At 42.0% G+C, this 22,593-nt stretch overlaps 1 protein-coding gene across 5 annotated transcripts in view; it reads right to left on the bottom strand.

Moving 5' to 3' along the window:
* Positions 1-22,593, bottom strand: part of LOC132887155 (NACHT, LRR and PYD domains-containing protein 12-like) — a 72,391-nt gene that overhangs the window by 25,358 nt on the left and 24,440 nt on the right. For all 5 annotated transcript variants that reach the window (XM_060922609.1, XM_060922610.1, XM_060922611.1 and 2 more), the window contains exons 8-10: positions 17,150-17,323; positions 16,829-17,005; positions 11,305-11,478 (exon numbers count right to left, since the gene is read on the bottom strand). In XM_060922609.1, coding sequence (XP_060778592.1) covers positions 11,305-11,478; positions 16,829-17,005; positions 17,150-17,323 — 525 coding nt within the window. The remainder of the gene's footprint in view (positions 1-11,304; positions 11,479-16,828; positions 17,006-17,149; positions 17,324-22,593) is intronic.

Genomic DNA, 22,593 nt, shown 5'->3' with positions numbered 1-22,593 from the left:
AGTTGGTCACAAGCCTGCAAAACGGTATTAAGACCCCTCAGCTCAATTTACAAAAGTGCCATAAAGATCCATGCCAGGAGAAAACGTTCTTACCACCACTGCCTTGTTCTTCGTAAATATAACATATTGAGCCTTGAAAATCTAATTAGGCATGCAGATCTCTGCCTGCTTTTTAAAATTATACATAATGATGCACCACCACCTTTGAAACAATTTATTTCTTTATGCTCAGAGGTATCAACACGTACCACTAGATCAGTGTCGAGGGGGGAATGTAGTGTCCCACTACGAAAGACTGCATTTGGTAAATCATCTTTTTCTTCTGTAGCCACAAATCAGTGGAATAGCCTCCCAACAGAATTAATATCCTGTACAAATTTTAAGTCTTTTTCACATTTGATAAAGAAATGGATATTATCAACTCAATTATGCACACATGGATAGAAAAGGATAGGGCATTTTATTGAATGGTGTGTGTGTGGTGGGGGTGGGGGTATTGGGGGGGGTATATGTGTGTGGGGGGGGTATGCAGATCTTGCACTTTTTAGTGTGTTTGTGGGTGTGTGGGGATTGTGAGGGATGGGAGAGTCCTGTGTGTGTGTGGGGGGGATTTTTTTTATTTTATTTCTTTATTTTTTAAATTCTTATTTTATCTTATTATGCTTGCGTATGACTATTAGGTGTGGGAGGGTAAAACCTACTGAAATGTGAAGTTTTGGTGATTTGGAGAGCATGTCTTGCTCTCTCTCTCTCTCTCTCTCTCTCGAGGTTGGAGTGGTAAAACTTATACTCTATGTAAAAAGGGGGTAGTGGGATGGGATAATGCATATTTGCACTGGCTTGCACATTCCTTTGCACATTTCGTTTAACTTATGGTGTGTGTGTTTGTGAGTGCTTGCGTGTGTGATTGTGAAAAATGACACTGCTATGTATGCTTTATGAGGCTATCCACTTCTATTTTACTGGTCTAAATCACTACAAATTGCTCTAATGCCAGATTTGGTGACATTTCCTGTACATTTTATTTATCTTTTTTATTACATCCACCTGCCAAGGGACTACAGGTGGAAATTAGCATGTACTGCTATAACCTGGTACAGACATCTGTCCTTACCACAAGGATAATGTTTAATTTGTACACTGTCCCTTTTAAAAATAAAATAAACTCTGAAACTCTGAAAACACAACCCATCTAACTTGAAGGAGTTGGAGCAGTTTTGCCTTGAGGAATGGGCAAAAATCCCAGTGGCTAGATGTGCTAAGCCAGTGTTTCTCAACCACTGGGCTGCAGCCCATGAGTGGACCGTGAAGCGCCAGGTAGTGGGCTGCGAATTTTTTCCCCAAGTTTAAAGCCAAATACTAAATAGTTCAGGATGTCGTAGTGTCCCAAGTTCAGTAACTGGTTTGCCGTACACCTTTCAAGTAGAATAAATACATTTGTGGGTAAATTAAGAAGCCTTTATTTTTGTCACATTACTACTTTACATTTAACTTGCATGCGCACAGAGAGAGAGAGAGAGCAGAATAAATAAATATTATAAAAAGCGATTAGAAAGCGATTATACTGTCGCTTTCATTTTTGTACTTTTCACTTTCGCTTTCCTTTTTCCGGTTTTTTTTTCCGGTTTTTTCTCTTTCTTTTATCGGAAGAACGCCGAGACCGGAAGCTTTCTTTTTCTCTCCTCCTGTGTAAAGTCCACAAGCGGAGGCCATCTGATCTGCTTTAATATCAACAGATCTTCATTTAAGGTACGTGAATCTTTTCATCATGGCACACCTTCAGCCTGTTCAGTGTGCTGAGTGCAGGATGTTTAGTCATTCTTCCTCCGTCACTAGCGATAGCTCTATTAGCTTTACTTGTGATAAGTGCAGATTAGTTAGCTCTCTGACGGAGAAGATTTCAGTGCTAGAAGCGCGTGTCCAGGCTTTAGAGCAGGTTAGTGAGCGTGAGAACAGTGTAGTTTCTGTTAGGGAAAGTCTGGACGCCCTAGGTGGAGTTAGCAATCCCCCAACTCCGGCATTAGAGCCCTTACAGCGGGGCGAATGGGTGACGGCTCGGCGGCATAAGCGTAGAGCCAAAGCTACCGCTGAGGCTCACCCACGGGAGCACCACTCCTCTCCGCGTCACGTGTCGAACAGGTTTGCTCTCCTTAGTGATGCACCCACTGAGAAACCTGAAAGAGCTCTGGTTATAGGGGACTCTATCATACGGCACGTGAAATTAGCTCAGCCTTTAGGGGCACCAGCAGCTTTAGTCAGGTGTATACCGGGAGCCAGGGCGCCGGACATAGCAGGTAATCTTAGGGTCCTAGGCAAGCACAGGTTCTCAAAGATAGTTATCCATGCAGGAGCTAATGATATACGCCTTCGTCAGTCTGAGGTTACTAAGAGTAACTTTGTAGAGGTGTTTAAATTAGCGAAGGCGATGTCCGATGCTGTAGTATGCTCTGGCCCCATCCCAATGCGGCGTGGCGATGTAGCTTACAGCAGGTTATGGTCGCTGAACTGCTGGCTGTCCAGGTGGTGCTCTGAAAACAGTGTGGGTTTTATAGATAATTGGGCTAATTTTGAGGGCACTGCTGGCCTGTTAGGGCGGGACGGTATCCATCCCACTCGGGAAGGTGCTGCTCTCATTTCCTGCAGCATAGGTCATAGTCTCAGAACAGGCCTAGTTAATTTCTGACAATCCAGAGCCAAGGCCAGGGAGCAGACGAACAGGCTAAACCGACTGTCTGCTAGCTGCACAGAGTCGTCACTCAGGGCCCACTACATCAAGACTGTGTCTGTTCCCCGAGCTCAACAAAAAGGTAGAAATTTTCAGAGAGTTTGTTCCAGTAACCTAATCAATATAAAATTAGATCAGACTGACTGTACAGCTGCTGCCAGCACCTTTGATCTAAAGGTGGGGCTATTAAATATTAGATCTCTTACATCTAAAGCGCTAATGGTTAATGAACTCATTACTGATCAGGAGTTTAATGTACTGTGTTTAACAGAAACATGGATTAAGCCAAATGAATATATAGCATTAAATGAAGCGAGTCCTCCTGGATACAGTTATATACACCAGCCTCGTCTAACTGGCAGAGGAGGAGGTGTCGCGGTTATTTATAACGATTATCTAGGTGTAACACACAAACCTGGTTATAAATTTAATACATTTGAAGTTCTTCATACTCATATAATGTATGTAGCCTCGAAAAATAAGTCTACCCAATTAATTCCATTGCTTATTATTTACAGGCCCCCGGGGCCATATTCTGAGTTTCTTTCTGAATTTGCAGATTTTATCTCAGATTTGGTTATTTCCTTAGACAAAGCTTTAGTTGTCGGAGATTTTAATATTCACTTTGATAACCCAGAAGACCCTTTAAAAACAGCGTTTGTGTCCATCTTAGATTCAGTCGGGATTAAGCAGAATGTCATAGGACCGACCCATAATGGTGGTCACACCCTTGATCTAATACTAACATTCAGATTAAACGTAGACAATATAGTCATACTTCCACAGTCTGAAGTTATCTCAGATCATTGTCTCATCTCATTCAAAATATGTCTGAGTAATAATATATGCACCTCACCACGCTACTGTATTAAACGTACTTTCACGTCAACTACTGCACAGAGCTTTATAAATGATCTCCCAGAGCTGTCAACTTTGATTGGGTCACTGTCAGCCCCTGCAGAACTCGATCAGGCAACTGAATGCTTAGAGTCAACATTCCGCCATACTTTAGATAATGTAGCTCCTCTAAAAAGGAAAATGGTCAGAGACAAAAAATTAGCACCCTGGTATAATGATGACACTCGCACATTCAAACAGACCACTCGAAAATTGGAACGTAAATGGCGTCAAACAAAATTGGTAGTGTTCAAATTGGCGTGGAAGGAGAGCTTCCTGAAGTATAAAAAAGCTCTTAGTGCTGCGAGATCAACATATCTCTCCTCCCTAATAGAAGATAACAAAAATAATCCTAGATTCCTATTTAATACTGTCGCAAAATTAACCAGGAATAAGTCCACTATCAACACATGCACACCTGCAGTATGTAGTAGCAACGACTTCATGAATTTTTTTAATGACAAAATTGAGAATATCCGACAAAAAATTCAAACTACTAATTTAAGGTTAGACAATGAAAGTGACCTTGTAGTTAACAATATAACTGTATCAGATCATCAGTTAGAATGTTTTACTCCCCTAAAAGAAACTGAATTACTTTCATTAATCTCTACATCAAAAGCCTCAACTTGCGTACTAGATCCCTTACCGACACATCTATTCAAACAGATAATGCCTGGAGTAATTGAACCGCTTCTAAAAATAATAAATTCTTCTCTTATGATTGGCTATGTACCCAAATCCTTTAAACTAGCAGTTATCAAACCCCTGATTAAAAAACCTGACCTTGATCCCTGTCAGCTGTCCAATTATTGGCCAATATCAAACCTCCCCTTTATCTCCAAGATCCTTGAAAAAGCTGTGGCACAGCAGTTATGCTCATATTTACATAGGAATAACATCCATGAAATGTATCAGTCAGGATTTAGACCTCATCATAGCACAGAGACAGCACTGGTTAAAGTAGTAAACGACCTACTGTTGGCGTCTGATCAGGGCTGTGTCTCGCTACTTGTGTTGCTTGACCTTAGTGCAGCATTTGATACCATTGATCATTCCATTCTTCTGGATAGACTAGAAAATGTTGTGGGAGTTAAGGGAATGGCCCTCTCCTGGCTCAGGTCTTATCTAACTGATCGTTATCAGTATGTCGATATAAATGGTGATATTTCTAGACGTACCGAGGTAAAGTTTGGTGTTCCACAAGGTTCTATCTTGGGTCCACTGCTTTTTTCTCTATATATGTTACCTCTGGGCGATATTATTCGTAAACATTGTATTAGTTTCCACTGTTATGCTGATGACACACAGTTGTATGTCTCTGCAAAACCTGATGAGAGACACCAGCTTAATAAAATTGAGGAATGTGTTAAGGACATTAGACACTGGATGCTTATAAATTTCCTTCTGCTTAACTCTGACAAGACTGAAGTACTTGTGCTAGGACCACATACAGCTAGAAGTAAGTTTTCTGATTACACAGTAACTCTGGATGGCCTTTCTGTTTCTTCACGTGCAGCAGTAAAAGACCTCGGAGTGATTATTGACCCCAGTCTTTCATTCGAAACTCACATTGATAACATCACCCGGATAGCTTTCTTTCATCTCAGAAATATTGCAAAGATAAGAAATTTAATGTCATTGCATGATGCAGAAAAACTAGTCCATGCTTTCGTTACCTCCAGGTTGGATTATTGTAATACCTTACTGTCTGGATGTTACAATAAGTGCATAAACAAGCTCCAGTTAGTTCAAAATGCCGCAGCAAGAGTCCTTACTAGAACTAGAAAATATGACCACATCACGCCTGTCTTATCCACACTGCATTGGCTCCCAATCAAATTTCGTATTGATTATAAAATACTACTATTGACCTTTAAAGCACTAAATGGTCTCGCACCACAGTACCTGAGTGAACTTCTGCTCCTCTATGACCCGCCACGCCTACTTAGATCAAAAGGTGCAGGCTATCTGCTGGTACCTCGTATAGTGAAGGCTACATCAGGGGGCAGAGCCTTTTCTTACAAAGCCCCACTGTTATGGAACAGCCTTCCAAGTAATGTTCGGGAATCAGACACAGTCTCAGCATTTAAGTCTAGGCTGAAAACATATCTGTTTAGTCAAGCCTTTTGTTAATGGTGTTTATGAGGTAAAGGAGTAGATCTGGAGGGTCCTCAGACATAGAGTGTTTTGGTAAACTGGGATGTATGGATGCTGTCAGTCCCCACTCGCTTGCTCACTCGAGTTTGTTGATGGTGCAGTGGCTGGCTGCTTTATGTCCCGGGGCTCCCTCATGCCTGTGTTACCTTCTGGCTCTCTCCTTTTAGTTATGCTGTCATAGTTAGTTGCCGGAGTCCCTGCTTGTACTCGGTGCAATATGTATACTGTTCCTACTTATTCAGGTGACATTGGGCATACCTAACCACCTGTGTTTTCTTTCTCTCCCCCCCCCACCCCAAATCTGTCCCTCTGAGTTACATGGAGTCAACAGGAAATCTTTTGGTGGAGACGGTGGGGACCTCGACTGGCTATCGTAGCCTGCAGGGAATCAGCCGTCAGACTTTCTGTCGCATGTCCCAGACCCGGTGAAATGTAACTGAATTGTCTTGGCCAGGCCTAAGGGTCCCATCTGCATCTCATCATTGCTGAGGAGTGTGCTCCCATCACCCAATCAAGCATCCAGCCAGAGCAGGTCATGATATATTTTTTACCATATTAACATGCCATTGTGCGTCATGCCTGATGTAAAGACTCTCATCTCTGCGAGCCTACCACACAGATTTAATACTTGTCATTTTTAGGGCATACCTAACAACGTGTTTTCTTTCTCTCTCCCCCCCCCATCTGTCCCTCTGAGTTACATGTTGATCCTGGGATTGAGATGCTGGCCTCTTCTGCCCCTCGGACCTGCTTGATCCATCCTGGTGCCCTGTGTCTGGTCGGAGTTTTATCGCCCCACTCCTGTGAAGGACGGCCCCATGAGGACAGTTGAGGGTTATACCTGTTAAAACTGTTAATATTATAGTCAGGCTGTCTGTTGTTGCCCAAATGAGGATGGGTTCCCTTTTGAGTCTGGGTCCTCTCGAGGTTTCTTCCTCATGTCGTCTGAGGGAGTTTTTCCTTGCCACCGTCGCCACAGGCTTGCTCATTGGGGATAGATTAGGGATAAAATTAGCTCATGTTTTAAGTCGTTCAAATTCTGTAAAGCTGCTTTGCGACAATGTTTATTGTTAAAAGCGCTGTACAAATAAACTTGATTTGAAAAATAAATATGTTTGTGGGTAAATTATATGGATCTGTGATGCCTGCTGGAAGAGAAGAGCAGGGAGGTTTGAGAATCGAGCGGCTGTCATTTGTTTACACTCGATACTAAAACTTGTAGTGTCCTAGCAACCATCGCAAAGACGCCGACAAAAAGCCCAGAAATTTCTCCTTACCCGGGCAAAAACGAGACAGGATTTATCTTGTAGTGTCCTGATCCCCAGATCTTTAACTCAGCCACATATAAAAAGTTGTTGTCCTCCATCCTCTTCCAGGTTTTCATCTGTGTGTCTGTGTAGAACAGGGGTCCCCAACCTTTTCAGCCCCAAGGACCGGTTTGGTTCTCATTTTTTCCCCAGCGGACCGGGGGGGCACATACTGTATGTTCGCGTGCACATACTTTTACAAATGAGGATAGTCAGCAGGATACAATATGTGGGGGTGGGGGTATTTATTCACAAGTGACTTTAAGGTTGGTATGTTCCAACCATTGGGGGTCTTTGGGGGGGGGATACATGATCATTTATTATTAGGGGACAATTTTGGTGATATTCCATATGGTGTTGTGCATGCATATTAAGAAATAACCATTTCAGCCATGAACAGTAGGTAACAAACTCTTGAAAAAGAATGTGAACTTGAACAAGTGAAAATTGAACTATGAACAGGAAGTAAACGCGAAACAACATGCACAACACAATATGTACTGTACAAATTAATACAACGAATTAATAAATTTAGCGCGCGTTGAGGCCAAAATGCAATTTATTTTAATGGTTGCCCTGTGCTTGTTTCCCTGCAACAAGAAGATTCCATCTGGGGGTGATGGAAGACAGTGACACCATTAATGTGTTTGAAATGTCCAATCAATTGCACAGTTTTGTTTTGGTCACGGTCACTGCAGAAAACCCGGCCTCGCATAGGTATGTGGTTGGAAAAGGAAGCAATGTTTTGAGCGCTTTTGCGGCTATTTCCAGGTATTCCGCTTTGGCTTTGATCCAAAATGCAGGTAAAGCGGTTTGCTCGAACATAGTCTTAAGACCACCGTCATTTGCTAGTTCGAGAAGCTGTGCTTCCTCCTGAATGGGCAGGTGATTGGGGATGCTGGCAAACGGGTTGCGTATCCACTCATTCTTTTGACGCGGATCCGTGGAGGCTGGGAAGTGCCGTTCGAATTCTTTCGACAGCGCAAAAAGGTGACCACGAACCAGCTCCGACAGAGCTGGCGCTGCCTCAGTCTCTCCCAATATCCCCACTAATGTATGAAACATATCAAACACACCCCTGCCTACTCGACGTCCCCACTGAGCCAGCTTTGCTTTAAATGCAGCAACTTTATCTGCCACTTTAAAGACCGTTGTCATCCTCCCCTGGAGTGTCAGGTTGAGCTCATTAAGCAAGCTGAAAATGTCACAGAGGTACGCGAGTTTTGACACCCAATGGTCATCACTAAAATGCACGGCCAACTCAGATTTTTTTTCTGCCAGAAATTTCTGCAGAGGCTCTCGCAACTCAAACACTCTGGCCAGTGATCTCGCCCTCGACAGCCATCTGACCTCTGCATGTAAGAGAAGGCATTTGTGCTCTGCATCCATTTCTTCACAGAGCTGTTCAAGTAACCGGGTGTTGAGTGCGTGTGCTTTGATGTGGTTGACAATTTTAACTACATTATTTAGTACAGCATTCAACTCAGGTGACAATTTACGGCTGGCCAGCATTTCTCTGTGAATGACACAGTGTGTGTGTTCGCAGTCAGGTGCAACCTCTCTGAGCCTCGCAGTGAAACCGGACAGCCGCCCAGTCATCGCTGCAGCCCCATCAGTACAAACGCCGATGCAGAAGGACCAGTCTAACTTCCCGGACACATAACCATCCAAAGCTCGAAATAATTCTGCACCTGTGGTGTTTGTTGGGAGTGACAGTACACACAACAAATCCTCCTACACATCCTCCTCAAAAATGTACCGCACAAAAACAAGCAGAATTGCCCGGTTTTCCACATCAGTGGACTCATCAACCTGAATCGCAAACCATGGTGACCCTCTTACCCTCTCCATCAACTGTGTCTCAATATCCTCCGCTATGTCATCAATCCGCCTATGGACAGTACTGGCCGAAAGAGGTACCGCGCCTATCTTTTTTACTGCTGCCTCCCCAAAGACTTCATTGCACATGTCTTTTGCACATGGCAGAATTAGCTCTTCCCCAATAGTGAAAGGTTTCTTGCATTTAGCAATTCGATTAGCCACTAAGTATGAGGCTTTTAGCGCAGCCACATTCACAGATGCAGTTGTCTTGAGCACGAGTTTTTGTGAATCTTGTTCACGTTTTTTACACTCAAAGAATTCAAGGGGTTTGTGTTTAAGTGTCGGATGTTTGGATTCTAGGTGTCGAATGAGCATGGATGGCTTCATAGCCTCATTCGACAACTTATCGCCACATACCACACACAAGGGATTTGGTGCATGCGAGTCACTGGTCTGTGCAAACCCATATTTAAGATATGACTCGTCAGATTTGCGATTGAAAGATCCCTTCTTTTTCTTCGACGTTTCTGGTTCACCTGTATCATCAGTGGGCCTTTTTTCGCCCCTACCCACACCAAAGAAATTCGCTAATGACGTCTGCTTTTTGTTCATTTTAGTTAACGTGTAGCACTGACTGTACAGTACCGCTGACCATGAACTGAGCTGAACTGAGACTGCGCTGCGGGTTAAGTAGCCTACGTGTTGAGGGGCAGGACAGACAGACAGTCATCATGATTGAAAAAAAAAAAGCTGTTTAATATGCTGCTATGGGCCACCTATGCAATCTGTGCAGTCTCCACGTAGACGTTTGACATCTAAACGGGTGTGATGAGCACATTTCTGTTTTGTTTTTTTTTTTCCCCCTTGCATTTTTTTCGTGTCAAGGCCCGGTTTGGAATGTCCGCGAACCGGTGTTTGGGGACTGCCGGTGTAGAACGATGTCTGTCTGCAGCACCAGGGAGTCTGAAATGTCGGGGAACTCAATGGATGGATAATTTTCCAACTCATAATGAATGAATGAATGACTTTATTTAAAGACGATAAGTTGATCAGCGGAGCTGGCGGGGTCGTGTACAGATACAAATCATTCCAAATACAAAAGATTAAAAATATACACAATCTTTTAAAAAATCCTTAAAATCTGTTGATTATCTTCACATTAAGTTCATTAATATTATGCTTAACTATTGTCCTTGTATTTAGTTACGGCTACAAGAGGATCAAAATTTATTCTCCTAATATCAAATTTAGCGAGTAAACTTTTGTTTCACAAGAAAAATCCTTCTTTGTTAGTGAGTAAGGATCGAATCCCATTGTGGTTTCTATATCCACTTCTTGGGTTTAATAACTTGCTCATTTGCTGAACGCAAACATGGCAATAAGTTCCTGTGTTAATGGACCAGACTCCACTTTTGGATCATTAATCCCTTTTGGCTGAGAATGTCCTGCATGCATGGTTTGGCTTCTGGCACATCCATACAGTTTTAAATACAACACCTACAATTAAAAACAGTTTTTATCGGATTTATTTAATTCCTGGGCTCCCATCTGTAACAGGGAGTGATGTTGCACCCCATGAATACAATTTACAATAGATTATTAGATTCTAATAGAATAGATGAGCCAAAATAATTGGGGATCTTTTTTAATGGGCCCCGACTGGGTACAAGTATGAATAGGTGGGCCTCGAAGCAGAAAAGGTTGAGAACCCCTGTGCTAAGCTAATCGAGACATTCCCTAAGAGACTTGCAGCTGGAATTGCAGCAGAAGGTGGCTCTACAAGGTACTGGTTTTGGGGGTTGAATACCTATGCCCACTCCAGATTGCTGTTTTTTTCTTTTTCGGGGGGGAGGATCATCATATTTTTTGTTTGTGTCACAATAAAACTATTTTCAGCTTTAAAGTGGTCGGCATGTTGTGCAAATCAAATAGTGTTAACCCTCCAAACATCCATTTTAATTCCAGCTTGTAATGTGACAAAACAGGACAAACTCCAAGGGGGTGAATACTTTTGCAAGACACTGTCCATGAGGGAGCTCTCTGATTGGTCAGGAGTTTGTCAGGGTGGGGTTTGATGGACACTTCTTATTGGGGTTGTTTTACTGCTGGAGGTCAAGATTTTGGGGAAAATATGATGTAATTATTTGAACTGAACACAAAGTTGTGTGTTGAGTTTCAAACAGACAGTAAAACAGTTGGTGTGTATCATTCTCTGCTCACACACACACCTCTGATTTCTGGGGGTTTGGAGTGGACCTGAGTACAGGTGGTGTGTTCACGTGTGTCAAAAGGTTGGTTTAATAACCTGGTAGTGTAAAAAGTGAAACCATCTCCTGGAAAAGTGCCAGAGGTTTGTTTCTGTGTGTGTGTGTGTGTGTGTGTGTGTGTGTATACCTCAGAATCTCCAGTGTACAGTGTGGATTCTCCAGTCCAGCAGAGAGCAGCTTCACTCCTGAATCCCGCAGTTTATTGAGACTCAGGTCCAGTTCTCTCAGTCTGGAGGAGTTTGAGCTGAGAACTGAGGACAGAACTCTACAGCTTTCCTCTGTCAGATTACACCGATACAGACTGGAAGAGAAATGATGAAATCTGTGAATATCTGATGGATAAATGCAGTGTGTTCCATCAGTTGTGAAATAAAGTGTCTCCCTGAACACAAGGTTCTGATGTCAGAATAAAAATATAAAATAAAGAGACTGTGTGTTTGTACTTGGACAGATCCACGTGTCTCAGCTCATATGAGACGATGGATTTAACTACAAGAAAGGGAAAGGGACGGATAGAGGTGGAGACACAAGATCTAAACAGCTAGAATTACAATTCACAAGTTTAATTTTTATTGATTGATGATATGGAATTAATGTAGAAAGTAAATCTGATTCTCATAGACATGTTTCAGTTTCTTAGAGAATAATACATTAAACTTTAAACAACACACATCAGTTTTCAGTTTAGTTCAGTGTTTCTCAAACTTTTTCAGACCAAGGACCACTTTATTAATAAAAATATCTCGCGGACCACCAAACCCCCTAATTATCCCGAACAAAAAACAATGAGCCGACTTCAACAGGATATTACAAATTACACACTAATGAAATGACAGTTTTACAAATAGTACAGTCATCTCACTCATTGTTGTCCTTATCTTAATGGGAAGAATGGTGCTGCTTATTCTGATCCATCAGTGAAGCAATGTCTGGCTCCAAACTGGACAGTTTTAATCTCATATTGGAGGCCACATTGATCCAGTTGCGCTGCTTTGTTTTCAGTCCAACCAGAGTGGAAAATCCAACTTCCCAGTTGTACGTGGTTGAAAATGGCATTAAAGGTGTCATTGCATCGTTTTTTTCATTAATTGTGCGGTGGTCTCTAGTATGAATGAATGCCCTGTGAGCCAGTTTTGGTGAAAAAAATGCTGTGGTGCTCCTGTTTCACGCTGTTCTACTTTGGTGGAGGAGTGGGTGGGGAGAGAACGACAGGATTTCAGCTCTTACTCATGAATATTCATGCCATGTAAACATATCGCTTCTGATTGGCTAACAGCACTGTGACGCTCCCTCCAGTGGGTTATGGGCGAGACCATGACTACTAATTTTTGAAGTGACGTAAGTTCGTAGGGCTTTTTCTGATTCGCTCGTTTTTCCATTTATTTTCTTTCATAGGCTAATACAGGGAATGGGGTGAGAAGAATATTTTCACATGCAGCATGCATATGCAACTTGGAGTGACCTCTGGTATTTCAAAAAGAGCAAGTATTAAACGGTTTGTCGTGGAATGACACCTTTAACAGTTTCAGAGCAGAGTCAGCCAGCTCAGGAGGTTCAGGTTGGATGTGGACCCAAAAGTCTGTCAAGCATTTCTCTTTAAACGTCATCTTCAGTGTCCCATCTGATGCGACGTCCACAAGACCGTCAACCTCTCTTGGTGATAGCTTGGAACTGACGTGCTCAATTTGTTTTCTGTCTCCAAATGGATTTCTGATCCACTCAAAGCCCACATCTAATTCTGGGAAAGATCTCCACAATTCAGAGGTGGACAAAGAACCCAAGTTCATTACTCAAGTCAAAATACAGATCCCACTGATCAAATGTTACTCCAATGCAAGTGAAAGTTGAACAGTCAAATTTTTACTTAAGTTAAAGTACTGAAGTACTTGATTTTATAAATACTTAAGTATTTAAAATACATTTTCTGTCAACATATTGTTGTATTATTGCCACAACGCTTACAAAACCTAATGCCTCTGAAACAACCGACTGGATTTACTGACTAACTTGTAGAACCTGTAAAATAAACACCTGGTAGAATGTTACAAAATGAAACACAACTGAACTGAAAAAGAGCCGTTGCCATTTATTTATTTATTGTAACGCTCCTCCCCACCCCACTGACATGGTCATGTTCTGACCCAGCTCTGGCAGTGTGTGCACACATGTATGTGTACGTTAATCAGGAAGACAGTAGAATAGCTGTAAATGCAGCTTCCTCAGAAAATAAAAATGACGATCGAACCTGATTAAAACCCAGATCCACACCTCGAGCTTAATAACTGCCCAACAGCAACACTGCTTTAAGCAAGAAAAATAAATGCAAGACCATCATCTGACATCAAAACAAAACATTCTGAAAATTTGTTGTGACTGACGAGTAAAATACTGTCCATCTCACATGTCATGTGCGCGCGCGTGTGTGTGTGTATACATGAGTAAGTGTATGTATTCATGCACATATGAATCTGCCTGTGGAATCATGGTGATTTAACAATAAGCTAGCTAGTCAGTGAAGCGCCACCTGACGCTAGCAAACTCTTTTCAAACTCAAAATCATATTGGGTCGCTAACATTACTAGAAAAGAAAGATTTGTACATTCTGTTTACTTGTACAAGATTATGCTAAAACATATTTCTGAAAGGACTTCAGATAAGTTAACGTTATTCATGTTAGCGTAACTCCATTTTTACATGCTAGCTAACAGTGTCCAAGTTAACTCGCTATGTGTAAATGTTAGCTGTGGACAAGACTATGGCAACTTGGCAGGAAAATCCATAGAAAGTCGTTTGAATAAGCAGACTGCAGAGATATTGCAACGTTATCGCTAGCTCTAAAGCACAGTCAACTTTATGAAAAGCTTTTTCTTGGAATAAAACGTTTACATACCTTAATATCCTTCCGCAGGTCAGACAGCAAGTTTTTGTCGGCTATGACGTGCTTTGTTTTAGGCAAACGGAGCAAACATTTAAAACGAAATCAATTGTTATTCCTTTCAGAAAACTGAAACATGGGTGACTTTGGGTAAGCTTTCTCTTGGAATAAAACTTTTACAAACCTCAATATGCTTCCGCAGATCGGACAACGAGTTTTTGTAGGCTGTGATTTACTCCATTTTAGGCAAAAAAAAAAAAAAATCAAATGAAACGACTCGTTATTCCTTTCAGAAAACTGAAACATGGGTGTGTGCATTCCCCAGAAGGACCGCCTCCTTCCATTCTGCCATCAACTGATCGTGTTAAATAATTCTGCGGAGAAATCACTGAACTTGATTTTATAGTCTGTGGACGTGACGTGACCCGAGTGATTACTGATCAGCTGTCTCAGGGTCACTTGCGAAAAAAACACGTTTTAGAAAAGAAAAAACATCCACTTTCAAAGCTGCTTCAGAGTAACGAGTAACGAGGACCTTGATAGAAATGTAGTGGAGTAAAAAGTACGATATTTGTCTTTCAAATGGAGTGAAGTTAAAGTCATAAGTTGCCAAAAAAAATACTCAAGTAAAGTACGGATACTCAAAAAGTGTACTTAAGTACAGAACTCAAGTAAATGTACTTAATTTTTTGAATTTCCCTCCGGGGATTAATAAAGTAATTCCGATTCTGATTACTGTCCACCTCTGCCCAATTGTGAGTGAAGGCCTTGCAGATGTTCCTTAAAGGCTGCAACTGTGCCGCCATCCCGGACCTCCTCGGCAGTGAGAAGAAAATCTGCCAGCGTAGGGAAACTATCGAATTCTTGGCGATCGAGACGGGCACACCACAATTCCATCTTGAGGTGTGCGGCTTTAATTTTGTCCTGGACAGTAAAGACTGTGATGGCTTTTCCTTGCAGCGCTAAATTCAAGGTATTGAGAGTGCTGAACAGATCAGCAAGATAAACCAATTTTGCGAGCCATCGGAAATCATGCATTCTGTCATACAGTTCATCACTTTGATGCAGGAATAACTTGACCTCATCACGCAGTTCAAATAGACGGGTGAGAACTTTCCGACGCGATAACCAGCGAACTTCAGTCTGAAAAAGAAGTTTCGTGTGCTCGCTTCCCATTTCTTCACACTGAGCTTTAAAAAGACCTGTGCTCAGTGCTTTGCTTTTACTCAGATTAACTATTTTCACAGACTCGTCCAGGACTGGTTTAAGACACTGGGGCATTTTTTCACTGCCAGTTGCTCTCTGTGAATGCAGCAGTGTGTTGCTGTGGCAGATGGTGCTACTGTGCAGACACGCGCAGCGAGGCCCTTGTATTCTGCCGTCATCGCAGTCGCACTGTCTGTGCAAATGCCAACGCATCTTGTCCAGTCAGTGTTATTCTGCACAATGAAATCATTAAGTGAGTTAAAAAAAATCACTTCTCCTGTGGTGTTGGTCAGCAGGGAGTGACAAAAAAAGAAAATCATTATGCATAGCACCGTCATATATACACCTTACAAAACCACAGGAGATTTGCCTCGTTCTCAATATCAGTGGATTCGTTCATTTGCAGAGAGAAAAACTGACTTTGACGTAAACGTGTCACCAGCTGCTCTTGGACATTTTCAGCCATGGATGTTCTGCGCTGCTGAACAGTGTCATTGGACAGAGGTACCCTGTTCATTTCATCACTTGCTTTCCCCCCAAGCATTATGTTAGCCATAACCTTTGCAGCTGGCTGAACTAAAGTCTCGCCTATTGAATGAGGTTGGCCTGCTTTCGCGATCAGCAGGGAGACCCTGTATGAAGCTGCTGGAGCGTTCGCATTTTCCACAGGCACAAAAAACTGTGAGGCTCCCTTTCTCGTGTGATCCTGAAGCTCTTCACATTTTCTCTCAAAAATGCAGTCGGTTTGTTGACGTAATCCCTGTGTTTAGTTTCGAAGTGCCGCTTGAGCTTAGCAGGTTTCATTGCCTCGTTGGCCAATGTTTCGTAGCACAGAACACAATGTGGTTTCGGATCCTCCGCATTCCCAGTCCAAAAAAATCCAAATTTGATGTAGTCGCTGTGGTATTTTCCTTTCGCTTTAGCACTCGATTTTCCATGGTCATGTTGAGCTTCACTACTACTCTGAGGGAGCTCCTGCAGCAAACTATCCTGGGACTCCATATCAGTGCTCACTGAATCATCATATCTTTGCACTTTGTCCTTGCTCGTGTCAGACAGTTCTTGTGCGTTTCTTTTGACTGACCCGCTCTTCAGCCACCGATCCGTTATCTTTTTGACAGTTTGATGCTGAGTCTAACTTGGTTACTCGTAGTTTCTCCGCATTCCACATTCCCTCCACATTCAGAGGTGACGTTGATTATGAAAGTGTAACCTAAACTGACGGAGCTATAGGCAGTGTCACAAAACTGTTGCCTTGCTTAATGTCAGACAAATTCAAATAATAGGCGACTATTTGAATTTACAGAGGACTTTATTCAATATAGAAAACGACTCATCTGTGAGACTCAGAACTTTGCTTTTGGTCACATCGGCGATTTGAGAAACACTGATAAAACGTGATATTTTACATCATCTCGTGGAGCAGCAGGGGGGTCGCTCATGGAGCACATTTTGAGAAACAGTGATTGAGTTCACTGTGGAGAAGATGGAACATGAAACGTGTGTGTGTGTGTGTGTGTGTGTGTGTGTGTGTGTGTGTGTGTGTGTGTAGAGACGGTCAGTAACTCACTCTAGTTTCTCCAGTGTACAGTGTGGAATCTTCAGTAGATCAGAGAGCAGCTTCACTCCTGATTCTCCTGGATTATTCCAGTTCAGATTGAGTTCTCTCAGGTGTGATGAGGGATTTGACCTCAGAGCTGAAACCAGAGCAGCACAACCTTCACCTGTAATCCTGCAATCAGACAACCTGTAGAGAGAAACATCTCACAGTTACAGCATAAATCACTCAGCTTTACTACACAACACACACAATTATTATATACAGGACACTTACTGTGTGTCTCTGTGTGTGTGTGTGTGTGTGTGTGTGTGTGTGTGTGTGTGTGTGTACCTCAGTATCTCCAGTGTACAGTGTGGATTCTCCAGTCCAGCAGAGAGCAGCTTCACTCCTGAATCCTGCAGGTTATTGAGACTCAGGTTCAGTTCTCTCAGTCTGGAGGAGTTTGAGCTGAGAACTGAGGACAGAACTCTACAGCTTTCCTCTGTCAGATTACACCCACACAGACTGGAAGAGAAATGATGAAATATCAGAACACTGATCTCAAACACACAAACACAGCCATAATCCAGCTAAACTTTAGCATGGAACAGAAATGTGTGTTTCTCTCATACACAGAAATCAGAGGACAGGACGCCACATCAGCACAGTTACAGGAGCAGCGATGTCTTTCTGCACTCCACAATCTCTCAGCTACAATTTATTATCACACCATTAGCTCATGGACAGAACACACACGTGTGAGAGCGAGCAGCCGACAAACACTCCACTCTGACCTGTGTTCAAGTTTCTACAAACTAAACACACACACACTATTCTCTCTCCCTCTCTCTCACACACACACACACACACTCTCTGTTACTGTCATTTGGTTTGGTTAATTTCACATTGAACTGATTTTCCAGAGCACCAAACTGTTTGTGCAGTGTCTTGCAAAAGTATTCACCCCCCTGGGTGTTTGTCCTGTTTTGTCGCATTACAAGCTGTAATTAAAATGGATTTTTGGAGGGTTAGCACCATTTGATTTATACAACATGCCAAACACTTTAAAGGTGCAAATTGTTGGTTAATTAAGATGTAAAAACAGAAATCTGGAGTGTGCATAGGTATTCACCCCCTTTCATATGAAACCCCTAAATAAGAGCTGCTCCAACCAATTCACTTCATAAGTCACATAATTAGTTGATTAAGATCCACCTGTGTGCAAACTAAGTGTCACATGATCTGTCACATGATGTCTGTATAAGTCAACCTGTTCTGGAAGGACCCTGACTCTGCAACACTACTAAGCAAGCAACATGACAAGAGAAGGCCCCGCCCACCAGAAGGCCCCACCCACCAAAACTCACAGACCAGGCAAGGAGGGCATTAATCAGAGATGCAATAAAGACACCAAAGATAACACTGAAGGAGCTGCAAAGATCCACAGTGGAGATGGGAGTATCTGTCCATAGGACCACTTTAAGCTGTACACTCCACAGAGTGGGGCTTTATGGAAGAGTGGTCAGAAGAAAATACTAATACAAATACTAAATAGTTCAGGTAAATAGTAGTGTCCCAATTTCAGTAGCTGGTTTGCCGTACACTGTTCAAGTAGAATAAATACATTTGTGGGTAAATTAAGAAGCCTTTATTTTTGTCACATTACTACTCTACATTTAACTCGCGTGCATATATAGTGAGAACAGAATAAATAAATATGTTTGTGAGTAAATTATATGGATCTGTGATGCCTGCTGAAAGAGAAGAGCAGGGAGGTTTGAGAATCGAGCGGCTGTCATTTGTTTACACTCGATACTAAAACTTGTAGCGTCCTAGCAACCATCGCAAAGACTAGGCCTGTTGCGATATTTGATATACCGACTTATCGTACAGTAAATGAAAATGAATTCGGTAATTTTTTTTTTACTGGGATTTTGGCATTTACGCACTATACATCTACATAGGGAAGTCGCCAGAGTATTAGCTTGAACCACTGACTGAATAAAACACTGCGCTGTTTTCTGTTGTCTCGCGCGGCTCTCTGTCAGAGACAGGGCCTCCCAGCATGCAACAGTTATCCAGCCAGGGGATCCACTGAACGGGGAAAAGACAACACCACGGTGCTCCGTTGTACAGACCATAGGTGTAGAATTGGGTATGGATGGTATGGGCGTGTCCCTACCAATATTTCTGATTGAAGAAAAATAAAAATCCCGCTCCGTGAGCGGTACACAAAGGGTTACTGTAGGTTTCCACTGGGCGAAATGCCACGCCCAATTCACTCATGAATATTCGCTCTGGGGGCGTGGTCGTGAAAACAGCAAGCAGGTTCAGCTACCATGTCAATTAGCAAGTGCGGTTGCAGTGCAGTGACTGGCTGCTAGCAAGCAAACTGTCCTTGAGGAACGTAACATTAGATTACCTTGGAAAATGAATCAGTTAACAACAGTTCGTATTCAGTGTGTAAAAACGACAACATACGAATATGACTGTTTTCTAAGTTTGTGTGGCATGTAAATAACAATCCGACTTGATGCAGACAATAGCTGGTGTTCATTAAGGTCACAAAGACATTATTAAATCATATCAGATTGTGCTAATGTTGGCTAATATTGCACCGAGTCTTGCTTGTGAAGTGCCTGTAAACTTTAGCAGCCCGCTAACCCTGAATCTGAAGCGCTTCAGTTAAGACCTGCAGAGCCCTGACCGAGTTCGGGCAACATGACCCATGTAAACAACAACAACAACAACCCGATGGTGATGTGGACATTGTTCGAGGCCCAGACACCTTTTAATCAAATCAAACATTTTCACGTAATAAGCAGAACAGCCTCCGCCTTCTGGATCAGAAATTTTTGGTTACTCCGCCTCTCTTTTGAAAACGTCACATACCAAGTACTATTCCGCTGAACTGATTGGTTTTCGAGGCGGTTCATTTGAAAGTGGAGGCTAAAAACTTCTCTGTAGAACCCTGTCACTCCCTCCCTCCTCCCCTCTCTGCTCTGGGCTCAAGAAGACAACAAAAGGGCAATAATATAACAACAACCAATCAGAATTCAGATACAACAACCAATCAGAATTCAGATACATTCTGTTGCCAAGTAAAACTGTAACCTTTCAACGTGTCGAAAAAGTTCTCGAGCCCTTGTGCTGTTTTACCGTTAGATCAATCACATATCAGCTTAAACTAGCATTCTAAAACTCGTTACAGATCTCACAGAAGAGAGCCGACTCCCCCTGCCAGCCTCATGGAACGCAGTGTTTAAGGCTCCAGATGGGTTTTACTTCCATTTATGAGGGAAAGGAGCATACACCCTCCCGACAGTCAAGACGTTATTCGCTTGTAAAACGCATTTGCAAATTGGTAGAATGAGTTAATCATCACATGCAAGATTTGCAATTAATCAAATAAATGCATATTATTATTATTATTATTATTATTATTATTATTAATGAATTACTACAGTTCTGAACTTCAAATGTTAAAAGTCTGGCCTTTGGAGAGATGATGGAGACTCTTTTGGTGGAACACAACGGAGCAAAATATTGTGACCCTCTAATGTTGACCTGAAGTTGGCGCCACTGGGGGTTGGCACTGGGTTTATGTCCCCACCAATGTTAATACCAAACCTACACCCTTGCCTACATGTTATCTCATTCTAATTGCTGTTACTTTTATACAAATGACAGCTGGCAATACGTTGTTACTTTGCACTTTTTGTTTATCTGGGTACTAATCTTTGAGAAACTGGATTGGCAGAATGTTGCCTGTGAAGAAAAGAATGTCTTTTTATTACCCTGTGCCAAGTTAATATTCACTTAAGTGCAATTTGTAAGAGCCATAGATTGTATTTTATTTATTGTTTTTGTTGTGAGTGGTTTTGTTTGATTGTTGTTTTATTTCTTTAGGTTATTGATTTATATTTATATATTTTTAACATTCCACTGTTGAATTGAATAAGTTGACTTAATTAAAGTTTACTGTTCTTTGGAAGGGTGCATTTGCATGATCATTATTATTTTACTAGTGGCATAAAATTGTCTTGACAAAACGTCAACAATAATATCGTTTATCACAATAATTTCTGAGACAATATATCGTCCAACAAAATTTGTTATCGTGACAGGCTTAAAAAAGACACGGACAAAAAGCCCAGAAATTCCTCCTTACTCGGGCAAAAACGATACAGGATTTATCTTGTAGTGTCCTGATCCCCAAATCTTTAACCCAGCCACATATAAAAAGTTGTTCTCCTCCATGATCTTCCAGGTTTTCATCTGTGTGTCCATGTAGAACGATGTCTGCAGCACCAGGGAGTCTGAGATACTGGGGAACTCAACGGATGGATAATTTTCCAACTCATAATGAATGAATGACTTTATATAAAGATGATAAGTTGATTATTCTACGAATGTCAAATTTAGCAAGTAAACTTTTCTTTCAAAGTAAAATTCCTTCTTTGTTAGTGTGTAAGGATCTAATCCCACTGAGTGGTTTCTATGTCCAATTCTTGGGTTTAATAACTTGCTTGTCTGCTGAACACAAACATGGCAATAAGTTCCTGTGTTAATGGACCAGACTCCACTTTTGGATCATTAATCCCTTTTGGCTGAGAATGAACTGCATGCATGATTTGGCTTCTGGCACATCCATACAGTTTTAAATACAACAGCTACAATTAAAAACAGCTTTTATTGGACTGATTTAATTCCTGAGCTCCCATCTGTAACAGGGAGTGATGTTGCATCCCATGAATACACTTTACAGGAGATTATTAGATTCTAATAGAATAGATGAGCCCAAATAATTGGGGATCTTTTTGAATGGGCCCCGACTGGGTACAAGTATGAATAGGTGGGCCTCGAAGCAGAAAAGGTTGAGAACCACTGTGCTAAGCTAATCGAGACATCCCATAAGAGACTTGCAGCTGGAATTGCAGCAAAAGGTGGCTCTACAAGGTATTGATTTTTGTGTGTCTGTTTTTTTTTTCTTTCACCGTAATGTTTGTTTGTGTCACAATAAAACAACAATTTTCACCTTTAAAGTGGTCGGCATGTTGTGTAAATCAAATGGTGCTAACCCTCCAAAAAAAACATTTTAATTCCAGCTTTTAATGCGACAAAACAGGACAAACACCAAGGGCACTGGCGGCTCGTTAATAGGGGCGATTTGGGCGACGCACTCCCAAACAGGGAGGGATTTTTTTTTTTTTTATCTACTCCTACTACCAACAGTAATGTCATTGTCCAATCAGGCTAAGGTCGCGCCTGGTGTAGCCACGCCCTTTTGGGGCGATTTCTGTCAGGCTCAGATTTGCCCCAAAATCTCCCATTGACACTAATGGTACGTACGTTTTTTTCGAAAATCCTGCTCCCAGTGCATTTTCTATTAGGTTTTATGTGCTCGCACAAGCAGCGTGCTTATGTCATACGCCTGTTGCGCCGCGCAAGTGTTGCCAGATTGGTTTTAAGTGCATTTTGGCGGGTTTTGAACATAATTTCAGGCTGGAAAACGCAACTTGCGCGGGAAATGTGTGAACATTCTATGAAGATGGTGGCGAGTGTTGAGTGCAACAATACGATAGCGTCTCTGAAAGAAGTTCCCTTTAGTCGTCGTACCAATGAGGAGAAAACGGCAGTCAAACAGCTAGGACCTCCTAGACCGAATTTAAACATCAAGCAAGTGTCTACGAAGGGGGAGAAGACCTACTCAAGAGGTTTTAACAAGAACTGGTACCACCGCAAAACTTGGCTAGCTGGCTGTGATGTAGTCAGTGCTCTTTTTTGCTACCCTT

This window comes from Neoarius graeffei, chromosome 5 (genome assembly GCF_027579695.1).
Source record: "Neoarius graeffei isolate fNeoGra1 chromosome 5, fNeoGra1.pri, whole genome shotgun sequence".
NCBI classification, from domain to species: domain Eukaryota; kingdom Metazoa; phylum Chordata; class Actinopteri; order Siluriformes; family Ariidae; genus Neoarius; species Neoarius graeffei.
This window is presented reverse-complemented; position numbering and strand designations above follow the sequence as displayed.